Source organism: Lepidochelys kempii, chromosome 6 (assembly GCF_965140285.1).
Source record: "Lepidochelys kempii isolate rLepKem1 chromosome 6, rLepKem1.hap1, whole genome shotgun sequence".
NCBI classification, from domain to species: Eukaryota; Metazoa; Chordata; order Testudines; family Cheloniidae; genus Lepidochelys; species Lepidochelys kempii.
The window spans coordinates 17,238,968-17,253,020 of record NC_136385.1 but is presented as its reverse complement, the minus strand read 5'-3'; the positions used below and the strand labels follow the sequence as shown (position 1 = coordinate 17,253,020).

The 14,053-nt window shown below is 47.5% G+C and overlaps 1 protein-coding gene across 4 annotated transcripts in view; it reads left to right on the top strand.

The window, feature by feature from the left end:
• LOC140912497 (inner centromere protein-like) overlaps positions 1-14,053 on the top strand; it is a 61,478-nt gene that overhangs the window by 46,606 nt on the left and 819 nt on the right. For all 4 annotated transcript variants that reach the window (XM_073346973.1, XM_073346975.2, XM_073346971.1 and 1 more), the window contains 9 exons: positions 2,047-2,822; positions 3,846-3,897; positions 4,845-4,878; positions 6,266-6,383; positions 7,261-7,354; positions 8,503-8,641; positions 8,717-8,851; positions 11,501-11,610; positions 11,949-12,069. In XM_073346973.1, coding sequence (XP_073203074.1) covers positions 2,047-2,822; positions 3,846-3,897; positions 4,845-4,878; positions 6,266-6,383; positions 7,261-7,354; positions 8,503-8,641; positions 8,717-8,851; positions 11,501-11,610; positions 11,949-12,069 — 1,579 coding nt within the window. The remainder of the gene's footprint in view (positions 1-2,046; positions 2,823-3,845; positions 3,898-4,844; positions 4,879-6,265; positions 6,384-7,260; positions 7,355-8,502; positions 8,642-8,716; positions 8,852-11,500; positions 11,611-11,948; positions 12,070-14,053) is intronic.

The following is a 14,053-nucleotide window of genomic DNA, read 5'->3' as shown; positions in this document are numbered from 1 at the left end:
GCCCTCTAAATTCTCTATAGACTCTTTTCTCTATCACTCCTTAGGCCTGGAACCTCTCCTATACCTCATTTGCAAAGTAGCCATCATTTCCATTCAGATCTGTCCTTCCAATCCACTTCTATAAAGCTCACAAAGTTTAATCCGGGGTGGCCAACCTGAGCCTGAGAAGGAGCCAGAATTTACCAATTTACATTGCCAAAGAGCCACAGTAATATGTAAGCAGCCCCCAATGAGCTCTCCCCGCAACTGGCAGCCCTGCTGATCAGCGCCTCCCCCTCCCTCCCCGCACCTTCTGTTCAGCTGTTTCGTGGTGTGCAGGAGGCTCTGGGGGGGAGGGCGAGGAGTGAGGGCACTGCAGGCTCGGGGAGGGGGTGGAGTGGGGGCAGGGCCTATAGCAGAGCCAGGGATTGAGCAGTGAGCACCCCCTGGCACCTTGGAAAGTTGGCGCCTGTAGCTGCAGCCCCGGAATCGGTGCCTATACAAGGAGCCGCATATTAACTTCTGAAGAGCCGCATGTTGCTCTGGAGCCACAGGTTGGCCAACCCTGGTTTAATCCATCTAGGACAGGTGTGCTGTCTGATACCTGACATTTGAGGGGTACATGTTTTTAATGATCTGTGTACAGTAGGAAAAACTGCCTACACCTGACGAGCTGTCTGCATTGTATGCAGCTGAACTGCTGCAAGCATAGGGTACCTTGTGCTCAGTATTGTTTCAGTAACCATAAACCCATGGGGGGAGGAAGGGAGGAGAGATTTGAACTAAATATGAGGCTGAAACTGGATGGTAAAGAATGGGAAGGGAGGAGAACATGTCCAGAGCCTAGAGCAGGGAGGAATCATAAATGTCCAGATAGAAGCTAGCTGCTTAATTACATTGTTAGTACTCTCCCACCCTCCAAAAAAGAGTGGTGTCTTAAAGAAATTCACACTTCCCTGTGCTTAGTCACCTAGGCCAAGATTTTCAAAACTGACTTGATTTTCTTTGGTGCCCAACTTGAGACCCCTTAAATGGTTCTGTTTCTCAGAAGTGATGTAAACCCACCTTCTCAAAATTAGGCCTCTCTCTCTGGAATGGTCAATTTGTCACTCTTTTTAAACACTCCCTCCCACTTAGGGAAATCTCAAGGTACATGAGGAAGTTATCCCTGAACTCTGAGTCTTTCCATATAGAAAAAGATCTGATCACATGATGCTGGGGTTTTTTGTTTCTCTCAAGTTACACAAGGACACTGCTGTGTGCAATCAAGATCTCATTTCAGAAGTTCACTTGCTCTCACTGCTTGCTCTGTACATTGAGTCAGTTGTGATTAATTTAAGCCGTGATGCTGGAGACGGACCTCATTCTGCAGGAAAAGCTTTTTGATGATGCGGGTAAAAATTCTTTAGGCAACTTCATCCTATTTGTACTTATTCCTCCCACATACACAGCATTGCCCTTTCAGATACTGCTACATCATTTTATGTTCCCCTTTCCTGTCCAAGTGCTACACATTTAATTCTTTGGAGCCTATCTGCTTTGCTCCTTTCTAGCAGGCCGCCCCATGTTTCATGGTATCCCCAACTGGGACTCCTGAGGATCGAGATCCTATCTGCATGTTAGTATCCCTAGTAAAGAGTGAGAGAATGATCCAGGAAAAGACAATGAGGTTTTAAATGGAATGGTAGTTTTTATAACTGGGGGACTTCAGCCTATAATATCTTTCTAAACACTTTGATAGTAGTACTATTTAGCTCTTATGATAAGTAGATCTTAAAGTGCTTTACAAAAGTGATAAGTATCATTATACCAATTTTACAGATATGGGGTAGGAACTGAGCCAAAGGAAGGCAGAACAGGGAATAGAATCCAGGTCTCCTGAGTTCCGGTGCAGTGTTTTATTAACTTAATCTCATTAAAAATAGTTGTACCTGGAAAATAAGCATAGCTGCATGTAAAAAATACTGAGAGTCGTGTCTACAATCAGTGATGTCAGTTTTAGGTTCTGAAATGGCTGGAGAGAAAAATCCTGCCTCATTTGACTTAAAAATATGTCTTTGTTTTAAGGTTATCGAGAAGGAGAAGCACCTTCAAGCCAGCATCCTCTAAGCAAGTTTCCCAAAGGCTCCGAAGCAAAGAGGGACTGGAAAAACCCAGTGATGTTCAACAGGGAGTCGATGCTTCTTTTTCAACAAAAAGATTCCACTCCAAGGTTGAAACGGAGTTTCCTGCTTCATTGGAGGCAGTGGCTGAGAAACCAACGATCTTGTTAGTAGAAGGGCGGGTTCCCTTAACGGAAATCAGTGTCGACAACCGCAGTGGTGCTGACTTGTATTTGAAGGGGAATAGGCCTGAAATAATCGACCAGGCCTTGGAGGTCATCTCCCTGAGTATAGATGACCAAGCTCCCAAGGAGCCTAAGGTTACTGAACTTCAGCCTATGTCTGCAGCCTCAGCACTGGTGATCCCTGACACTCCTGTGGCCAAGGGGACAGGAGAAGACAGGGGTGATCCCAACTTTAGAATAGCAAATACGTCCACGCCAAAAGCTCCTGTAAATGGGGAGCCTGGAGATGAGAATATTGTTTCTGCTCAGGGGCCAGAAAAGGAGCTTTTCCAGGACTTGAAGGACAGCACAGGGACCTCAACAAGCTCCAAATCGAGCCGTCCCTCTACACGCAGAAGTCAGAGGGGTAAGTCCCATAAGCACCGCAGGACTTCGCTAGCAGAGAAGTATTCTCTGGCCAGCAAAAGAGAGAGCATGATCCGGAAATCTATCAGCAGGGCTATCTCTAAGAAGAAGGCAGCTCGGGAGTCCTCTTCAGCCTCCAGCCATGTGAGCTGTAAGTTTGTGAATTCTGAAAAGCAATTCACTGTGTCCTTTTATTCAAAGCCTCACTGCTCTGTCTGTCCATCAGTGTGTTGTTTGACTCAGAGGGGCTCGGAGCCACCTGCAATGCTGCTTGTGCAGGGGCGGTACAACTGAAATTTTTAAAGCTCACCTTACAGTGTCTTAAAGCTTCAAGGCCTAACAGTCCTCTTGTCTCTCCAGCTCAAACTCCAGACCACCCCTCTCCTGCACAGCCTCTGGGCTTTGAAAGTGTCTGCTGATATTCAATTCCTTAAACTCTCTTGCTTGTAGAAGCAAAGTGGCTTCCAGCTGCATCAGTTAAGTGCTGAAGCACATGGATTTTAGGCAAACAAAACTAAATGCATGGCACGCTATTGTCATACAGTAATAGTAAAAACTGTAACTAAAAAAAAAAAAAGGAAAGCTAACCTATGCATGAGACACTGTGGAGAGCCAATTGAAGTTAAAGCCGTGTGTAAATTGATGGCAAGAGAAACATAAGTCATGAAACTTCAGATAGTAGCTGCCGAGTCCTAACCTACTGAAGTTCCTTGTTAATGCTGCAGAATATTGAATTTGTGCACTTATTCTTTGGGGGTAGTTACCAGAAATACAAAACACGCTTTCTTCCCTAATGAGGAGTTAAACCCTTTTCTAACTGAAATTCTCCACAGCTTTAACTATGGAATTACTAGTGACCTCTCCATAATACAGACTTGAGTACATCTTTCTGTATTTCCAGAGTTACTCCAGCTGATACGGAAGGAAGCTTGGGAGGTACTGAAATGGTTTTTGGGCCATTATGGTGCTTCTCAAGTTCATTGCACTATGTAGCAACTTCTAGCTGTAGAAAGTCAAGCAAGGGTGCTTTGAGCTCATATGGAAATCTATGGGTGGGAATGCAATATGTCCCTTGGAGAGAGGGCCTGTATTGCACAGGAGTAGCTGCTTATAGGATGCATCCGATTAAGAGCACCAAGCTAGCTAGTGTCTTGCTTTATCCTTTTTCTTCCAGGCCATAGCTCCCTGGAGGTATTTGTGGATGAAGATGCAACCAGCAATTTCAGGTGAGGCTGCTCTGTCAAATAGGCAGAAGCTATGGAAAATCTTGCAGGAAACTGTACAGGTCGTTCCTATGCCTAGCCACTAAATGAATACTTTGTTCTGTAACCTTCACCTGTGCTTGAGGTTGGTAGTTAAACTCTTCATGCCACGTATTTCTGGCCCTTCGTCAGACTCTGACCATTTTGCAAGCCTCTCCAACAGAAAGACTGGTATGATCTGTTCTTCCTCTCCAATATCTATACTGAGCTACCTAAAAAGGCTGAATGGTTGTTTTCAGCTTGTGCAGAATGACAGTGCACTGCAAGATATTGGCCAGTTTAACTGAGAAACTGTTCCCTTAGGCTCTGTCTGAATATTTCCGGTTTGCTGTGTCCCATGTATCTTACTAACTTCCTGACCCCTGTAAACTAATTTCCCTTTCCACCCCCATCACCAGATTGGAGAGGTGTGCAGTTTGTGGTCCCCAAGACTTGCAGGGTAGGGCAGGCTCATCTGTCTGTGCCCCAGGGCTCTGGCATATCCTACCTTTTTGACCTGAGCAATGCTAAGACCTTTTACAAGGGGCATAAACTCACTAGCATATAGCTCAGCAACTTACTGTGCCATCCCCATCTGGCCCGTTCAAACAGGGTTATGTTTTTGGGTCTCATGCTAAAGTAAATTCACTCTCTGCCTGAAGATTGTGGAGTTAGAGTTCAGTGTATGAGTCTTGACTCCAGCATGTGCGAACAGTTCTTCCATTGATCAGAATGAATATCTTGTCCCCACTACACTTAGATAAAATTAATATACTGAAGCAGACAGTCAGATTGTGATCTTGGTCACCAGTAATGTGCTCTTCCGAGGTGCCTAGAAGCCTCTGACTGAGGCACCACAAGAATAAAACCCATAATTTCCTTACTTCCTCTGTGAGAGCAGATAACTTGTCAAAACACCTCTCTCTCTTCAGGCCTGAACTGGAACCAAATGCTGAATGTGACAAGGTAAGGCCCAGGTCAGGCTTTCCTAGGACAAATGCAGTCAGTTAACTGTACTGCTTCTTAGCTGCCAGCTCCTGAGTCTAGATCTCTCTGCTGAGCTGATAGAATCACTGTCACTGAAACTGGAGAATATGTCTGTGGGATTGTTCTGTCTCAACTGTCTGAGTCAAAATTTCTGAGGAAGTAAAGACCCCTCAACTTGGGTTTTGGTATATTATGGCACTAGACTATGATGTCAGAGACCTGGCTTCAAATACAAGACTTCCTGTATTACCTTGGGTGAGTCACTTAGGGACAGATCTTTAACAATATTTGTATTTAAAAATCTGTCCCTTACCCTCCATGTCTTGGTGTCCAATCTTCTGCTTTTATGTTGTATCACTTTTACTCACTCTTCTGTGTCTGTTTACAATGTCAGCTCCTTAGAGCTCTACTGTTTTGTACAGCACCTAACATAACTGGGCCCTAGTCTCTGTTGGAATCTCTATGCGGTATCATAATACAAATGAGTAAAATTAGGGTTTTGTATCAGAACATTTTATAATTTCATTTCACAAGTCAGCATTGTTTTACAACTTGCTTCCATTGAGCTTTGACAGACCCTTCTGAAGACGTATGCACCCAGATTGTGTAGGCTTCTGATTGAATCACTTGCTTTCCTCACTTCTCACACATGTCTATGCAGGGGAGCTGTGTGGCTTGAGTGTTATGGTGCAGTGCCTTGTTTATAAGGAGAGGTGCTAATGCCTATGGAGCTTGTGCCTTTTCTAATCCTTCTGGTGCAGGGAGGTTGTTGCCTCCCTCACTAGCTGCCTGGCAGCCTCAATCTAGGGCTGTTTAAAACTGACTTTTAAAGGTGCTTGGCCAAGATTTTCAAAAGTGACTAGTGATCTTGGATGCCTCAGTTTGTGGGTGTCCAACTAGAAACTCTTGAAGGGATTCTCCTCCCTTCTCCCCCCCCCCCCCCCGAAATTGCTGAGCACCAACTCTGAAAATCAGACCTCTCAAAGCTGTTTCACCCAAACTTGCTAGTCAGTCTATAAAAATCTTGACCTTAAAGTCCCAGTGGAAGAAGGACAAATCTGACACTTCTGCTTTTTGGGGGTGATATCTGTAACACTCCCACCCTGCTGTGCCTTTGCTCCATGAGCAGGCATCCTGTGTCCGTAGTAGCCAGAACAGCACTCTGTGGGTCTGCCCTCCTGCCATTACAAAGAGGAAAAGAGCAGTTCTTGGCTTGTTAGCAGCAGGGCTGCAACCAGTGAAGAGTGCATCCAGAGTCACTGGCTTTGCAATCCTCCTTTTCCCCCTTCCCAAGACACACAGTGCTTGTTGAAGCCCTGTTTCTGTGGGGGGGAGTCTTGCTAAAATCTGCTTCCTTCTCTCACAGGCTCCAAAACACCTGCAGAAAACCTTCATTATTCCAAGTGAAGGCAGCCCTGTTGCAGAACTTTCAGCTCAGGCTGAACCACCAAATGGGGCAAAGCAGCAGACAGGAAATTGTAACGGTAAATATTGCTAAAACTGTGTTGGTGGAACAGCAAGGAAGCATGGGACTGTGGAGGTCCCTTGGGGGTTTATGAAAGATCCGATAGTCTGTCTTGCATCTTTGCCACCTATTGACCAAACTTATCCTGCAAGGGCTCTTTGCTATCTCCAGAGGGGAGTAAGATTTGTCCTGTGCTAGATCATTCAGCAGAGGGTTTTCATAAATGTGCAAAATATAAATGAGCAATTGGACAGAGTCTGTAAAAACAACTTCAGTCTGCCCAACTAATGGGTGGGGAACTGTAGAGGAAAATATCTTCAAGCTTCAGTTTAGTTCAGTGTCTAGTGTTAAAGAGCAAAAGTAATTAGTGTTTGGACTAGTAACACTATCTTGTGATACATGAAACAAACTCAGGTGGAACAAGATGAGATTGAGGCAGAGTGAGATGGGAGGGGCTGCAAAATGAGGAACTATGAGATGGGATCAGCTTTTACTGTAGGAAATGTGTAATCCCATAAGAGGCATTGGTTGGAGGATCCTGTTAGAGCATTTTATTGGGGTGCGGGTGGAGTGTCCAAAATCCTTTAATGGATTAGCATGCTATCTGTCTCATCAAGGGTCTCCACACAGAGGGGCGTGTGATCATACAAGGTGCATACTCTAATACTATTCTTTGATGTTGGTTAATGCATGCATACAAAACCTGTGTTTAAAATAGCTAGTGTGCTCCTGTTTTATCTCAGTATAAGGTTTCTGATTGGCACAGCTCTTAGCAGTTGTGTTCTGCAGTATGCTTATGAGGCTTGTCTTGGGAGCCATGAAGACAAGAACCTCTGGCATCGGACCTCTGCTGTAGGAAACTTTTCATGTGGAACTAACTGTAGTATTCTTCACAGAGAGCCATTTGAAAAAGAGTAGCACTTCTCAGAGCAGAGGGAGAAGGGAGCAGCCCCAGAATGCAAAGCCACCAGAACAGCCCTCGAGTATCCGGTATGTTCCTCCTTGGCCTCAGGCTAGGGGAGAGAAAAGAAATAGACTAGTGATCTGGAATGACTAAGTTTTTATCTATCAAGTACCTTGGTTGAAAGCTTTGGTATGGTTGGCCAAAGAGGGTTTCAAATCCACATAATGTGCCAACATTTTTGGGTAATAGATTTTCATCAGTTTAATACAAAATAGGGTCCCTTGAAAGGCAGCATGGCCTAGTGAACTAGGCACAGATGGGACTGGAACCTAGGTACGACTCTGTGCAAGTCACTTATATCTACTTTCCATTTTGGGGATAGGAATAGTACCCTCTTCCCCCCAGGGACGTAGTAAGGAACTGTGTTTGTAAGTTTCTAAGTGCTGCTTGGAGGGGAGGAGTGGGGTGGCTAAGGATGGCTGCGCAGCAACTTCATAGAATAGTTTGAACAGACTCTTCTCTTAAGTGCCTAAACTATCTAAGGGCTTGGCTCTTTCCTTTACTTCCCCAGTTGCTGATTCTCCTGCATACACAAGAGAATGATAGTAAAAGATCCACTAAAGCCAATTTAAATGCAGTTATTGCTCTCAGTTCTGTCCTTTTTCAACCTCTTATCCCCCTATTCAGGCTCTGTTTGATCTTGTGAAATCTACAGCATCTCCTGTAGTTGGGGTACCTGGGAAAAGTGGCAGCAAATTCTGGCACTAAAAATAAGCTAATGTACAAAAACTCTTCAAAGCAAACTAAACCTTTCACATGGTGCTGGGTATGGACAGTACACAACACATTTTCGATTATGCCGCATGCCCTGGCCCACCTTGCATTACTGATGCTGGCTGTGACAATCTGGCATCTATCAGAAACTCACATCTATCACTTCCTGAAGCTGGGGCTGGAGAACAACATTGTGGTTGCTTAGTGAGATAGGCTATCTCAACTATTGTTTTATAAGTCTAGTAACCCTCCATCCTTTGCACCTATTCCCATCCCCTGTTTCTAGCATCTTCATGGCTGTGTGTTCTGAATATGTGGTGTGTTCACATAGGCGTCACAGATCACTTGATGGTGCTGAGTAGGCAGGAAGGGTTGTATAAAATTAATTAAAGGCTGAAGTGGAGGCCAGGAATGATGTTTCCTGTGCTGCATCACTATAACCCACCCTTTATTCTTTCAGGAGACAGAGTTATAAGCAAGCAGTGGATGAGCTGTGTAATGGGCAGCAGCTAGAAGACTGTGACCTCTCTCCTTCATATGATAAGACCACTTCTTCTCCTGCCAGCAAGACTCTAGCCTCGCCCAGCCCAGCCAGCAAGGTAAGTAGATTCCATGGCCCCACATCACTCTCCCTATTCTGGATCCCCTTCTGATGCCCTCTGCTCTCCTCATAGGTCGTGCGTCCATTCAAACACTTTTTGCAGACGGTGCAGAAGAACCAGCTGCTCGTAACCCCAGGGTCTGCGGGGCACAGTAGTGTCATGAAAAACCTTATAAAACGCAACACTCCTACCCGACCTGATTCCAAGGTAGAGACGATGCCTTTTCCCTGAGGGTGAGAAGGGAAGAGCAAATGTGTGGGGCAGGGTTGTCCACTTTGAAATACGCACTGCAAATCTGCATCACAAGCGATTCAAGATTCCAAATGAGGAACGGTACCAAGGAACAAACTTAAATCACAACTCTTCCCATTCTAATATGCTGACTGAATGTCAGATCCAGCACCCAAACTCTCTCCTCTCGGTGGTCTTGGCAGAGAGGCTAAAAACTGAATGGGCCATGGAGATTATTTTCCCCTTTGATGTCTGGAGATGCTCCCTCCAGAGTGAGATGCACTGGTGTTATGGGAGAGCAAACTCCTCTGTCCCCAGCAAGAGTACAGCATAGGCCGTGTCAGGGTAAGGGATGTACAGGAGTGCATTGCCATGCTGGTATCTTTCATCAGCATGAAATTGACTGCCTGTAGTTTTTAGCTTAACCCACTGAAATTCCTTTTGACAATCTCTTCCATGCTAAGTACTGGGTTTGGATAGTTTCCCCTGTAGCAGTTGTCTTTATGGCTGCCTGTACTCCTGGGGGAATTCTGCGCCAAAAAATTTAAAATCTGTGCACAGTATTTTAAAATTCTGCACATTTTATTTATCAAAATAACACGATATAATCATGCCAGTTTCAATTTTGGCAATTTTATTTCAAAATTACCTGTCAGCAAGTATGTCTCTAACAATACACACACATATTGCACTAGGGATAGAGCGTTAAACAACCCCTTACGACAACCCAGTTCCTGTTTCTCTGCCCCCTCCCCCACAGAGCCCAGCTGGGGGCCAGACACCCTCACTCCCTACCTCCCGCAGAGCCCAGCCATGCCCCCCCCTCCCAGCTGACGCACTCACAGACCCTGCCCTCCTAGAGCACAGGGATCCAGAGGGAGAAACAGCCTGATGCTGGGTCACAGGCTTGCACAGAGATTCCTGCGTGCTGCGACCTCCTTCCTACAGGGTGTACTAGGAACTGCAGTTACTGGGAACCCTCCAAATCACTCACTTCAGCCCCTGGCCTTGTTTTCTTTTTGCAAGCTGGTCCAGCAGCCCCTAGTGGTGGCCAACATCTCTGTAGCCGACTTCTGTGTGGAGGGGAAGGAAATTCTGCATGCCCAACATTAATTTCTGCAAAATTCTACGTTGCACAGTGGCACAGACTTCCCCCAGGAGTATAGGTTGGTCCTGGAGTAGTGGTGGCGGCATCAGCTGTTGCATTGGGGTGAGTGGAAGATCATGTAGGGAAACAAAGGTTTGGATGAATTTTTAGATGTTTGAAAATGTGCATTTTTATAACCCCTTAATGGAATAGGAGCACCTTAAAATCATAATGAATCTGGTCTTCCATTACCCTTATCAGTTAACTAATATCAAAGTCTCAACACATATTGTGACCTTGAACATCAACTCCTTAAAGCTTTCCTATGCATGTAGAGAAATCTTGGCTACCCTGTCACGTTCAGCCCAAACTCTAGGATGGTCAGTGGACACTTCTTTGAATTTGAAATTGGGTCTCTGCTGTCCAGCAGGCTGCTGGACAGTTGTAAGACAAGCAGTGCAATGAGAACAAAAGCGGTAGGATCATTGTAACTAACCACTGGGCAAGATGAGACTAGAGTCCAAAGGTTGTGGTTCTAGGTTTACTTGGCTAGTTCCAGAAGCAGTAATCCTTGTTTCTCCTCTTTTATATCTAAACAGGGGGATTTTGTTGTAAGTAATGACTCCTTAATCACAGGGTCTGTGGACTCATAGTGGGCACATTTATTACCTCTGTAATGGGCACTGGCAGCTCTTTAACCTCATCACTAACCTGCATGCAGACCTAATATTTCTTCTGAGTCTCACCTGAGAGCGAAATGATGTACTGGGCAGCATGTGGATGGTGTGTACACCTGGAAGTGAGTAGAATTGTTCAGAATGGCCCAAAGGGGATCTTACAGTACCTGGATAAAACTCAGTCATGGCAAATACAAACTGAGAATCTCTGAAGGGGATTGCTATTGGACATCTCATGGTGTGTAAAATGATCTCCAGGGGATATGGTGGAAGTGATACTACTTGTGTCACTCAAACTAGGCTGGCCAAAGCCCTGGAGAATATACTGTAGGGAACAATCATGGTTTGGCCACTGGAAATGAACTAGATGACTTAAAGGGTCTTACGTTCTATCTTCTAGACTAAAAACCATGTGTCTAAAAAGGACATAAAGGGGTCCTCTTCAGGGCTCTCAGAAGAACGGAGGAATCGTCATATTTGTAGCACTGACACTGGCTAGTAGCGTTTTGTGGTGAATACAGCAGCACAGTCACTGATGGTGTCTTTGCCTGACTGTGTCCAAGCAGAAACAGGTACTGCAGAGGATATTGGGCCTGAGGTGTCTTACTCACAGGACCCGTCCCACTCCCCCTCCGAGCTCCTTTTCTTCTTCAGGAAATGGAGTGGTTGAACTAGCACTGCTGCCAAAACGGCACTCTCTCGTTCCTACCACACGTGCCTATTCCAGAGGGAGTGTGCATGTGTCTCTGACTGAGGCGGCAGTTCCCCGGTGTGTTGTCTCTGGCTTCCTGTGCCCAAGTAGCCTGGGGCAGAAAAAAGCCCTAGCAGTTGGGTGTAATCTGAGCTTCCCGCCCACCCCAGGAAAAGGAGCGCCAGCGGCTGGAGAGCCTGAGGAAGAAGCAGGAGGCAGAGCAACAAAGAAGACAGAAAGTGGAGGAGGAGAAAAGACGGCGCCTCGAGGAGATGAAATTGTGAGTGGCTACCCCTCCAGCTGCTCCTCTTCTGGTTCAGCTCTGAGTCACTTCAAGGTCTTGTCTACACTGGTGACTTGCCCTGATTACTGCCCGTGGTATCTAGCTACAGCTACGTTAGTGCAAACAGCTAGTGGAAATGGTGTACAGCTGCCGTTGGGGCCATGGCGCTTACCCCCGTTTGAAGCAAGGGTAGGCTGAGCCAATGAAAGGCTCTTACACTCTGCATTGGGGGTGTGCACCAGTGCGCGAGCTGTTCCAGTGCTGGGGCATTGATAGCTGTAACCAGGGCAAATCCGCAGTGCAGCCAAAGCTAACTGCCCCCACTCATCCCCCAGGAAGCGTGAGGAGCGTCTGAGGAAGGCACTGCAGGCTCGGGAACGGGTGGAGCAGATGGAAGAGGAGAAGAAAAAGCGGATGGAACAGAAATTCTCTCAAACTGAGGAGAAGAGCGAGAAGGTAAGAGACCCAACCTGGAAACAGAGCCCCTGGGGACAGTTGGGTTTTCTCACGGCAATGGGCAGTGAACCCAGTAGGGCGTAGCGATGGATTGCCTCACTGTGTGATAAACATATCGGCAGTTACTAAAATCCTTGATGCTAGTGACACTGACCCCAGAGGCCATGAGTGGGTAATGAGGCCACTCGGTATTAGGCCCTAAGTGACTCTCTTTGCTCTATCTGTAGTTCTCTGTTCAACAGGGAAAGGCTCTGCTCTGTCAAGTCCGTGCAACAGTGTTAATTATGCCTATCGTGGATTTCAGTATCTATGGTACTCTAAGCTCTTTGAGGACTAGTAGCGGTGTCTTTTGTTCTGCTGATCAAGGTCTTATCAGCAGGCCCTGTGCCCTGCAACCAGAATACAAGTGTTGGGTCCAGGTTGAGTGGGGTGCTCAGGTTTGGGTTGGCTCAGCTCTCATCCTCCAGCCAGCTGTGTGCCCCACTCCTGCCAGCTGCCACCACTTCACTGTGCTGTGTGTGCACAGCGGAGTGACGGGCACTGCAGCTCCTTGGCACACTCACTCCACAGCACACAGTATGCAGCCGTGGGTGTGCTTAGTCATTGCAGGCCCTGTGGGTGCTGAGTCAGGTTCATGGGAAGTATTGCGCTTAGGTCAGAGAACAACTCGACTCTCTCAGGCTTGGATCAGGTGAGCTCGGTTCCAGTCCTGGTCAAGCCTAAATTTAGGTCCAAACAGACCTGTACTTGGAGCAGGGAGGTCACTCTGTTTGCACTGCACTAAAGCATGTGAGCCACTCCTGTAATCCACCTTCAGTGCAAAGGCCAATGTCCCTGCACCTGGATGCAATAGTTCCTAGTGGAAGAGCTGCTTTCTTTGGTTCCAGCCTACTGACAACCACGCACAGCTCTGCTGAAAGTTGCATGTGTGACAGATGTCTCTATTTATACCACTTCTGTGAGGCACGCTCTTGCAGACTGCTCATGTGGCAGAGACCAGGGAGAATATGCAGAATGCTCCAGAGCTGACCGTTTGCATCTGGGGTATTGCTGCTGCTCCAACACTTCATCAGTAGGTGCTGCTGAGTTAGAGATGTGCTGTGTGTGGTTGACCTGGTGTTCTAGGGCAGTGGTTTTCAAACCATGGTCGCGACCCAGAACTGGGTCAGGGAAGGGATTGGCTCATGGCGGCTCTGGTCAGCACCGCTGACCAGGCCCTTAAAAGTCCTGTCAGCAGTGCTGCCTGGCTAAGGCAGGCTAGTCCCTACTTGTTCCGACACCCCGGAAGCGGCCAGTAGCAGGTCCAACTCCTAGGCATGGGAGCCACAGGGCTCCACGCCTTGCCCCCACCCCAAGCACCAGCTCTGCATTCCCATTGGCCGGTTTCTGGCCAATGGTGCGGTGGGGGCAGCGCCTGCGGGCGAGAGCTGCGTGGAGCTGCTTGCGCGCCTCCGCCTAGGAGCTGGACCTGCTGCTGGCTGCTTCCAGGGCGCAGCATGGTCCGCGGTGCCAGGATAGGCAGGAAGCCCGCATCTGCACCCTTGCTGCCCCACTGACTGGGAGCCGCCTGAGGTAAGCCCGTGCCCCAATTCCCTGCCTCAGCCCCCCCGCCCCCAAACCCAGAGCCCCTCCCTGCACCCAACCCCTTGCCACAGCCCTGAGCCTCCCAGAGCCCCTCCTGCACCCCAAACCCCTTGCCACAGCCCTGAGCCTCCCAGAGCCCCTCCTGCACCCCAAACTCCTCCTCCCCAGCCCTGAGCCTCCCAGAGCCCTGACCCCCTCTTGCACCCCAACCCCCTGCCACAGTCCAGAGCCCCCTCCGACACCCTGAACCCCTCATTCCCAGCCCCACCCCGCAGCTCTCACCCCCAGCCTGAGCCCCTCCCAAACCCCTCATCCCCAGCTCCATTGGGTCACAGGCATGAACAATTTTCTTGAACTGGGTCACCAGAAAAAAAGTTTGAAAACCACTGTTCTAGGGGCA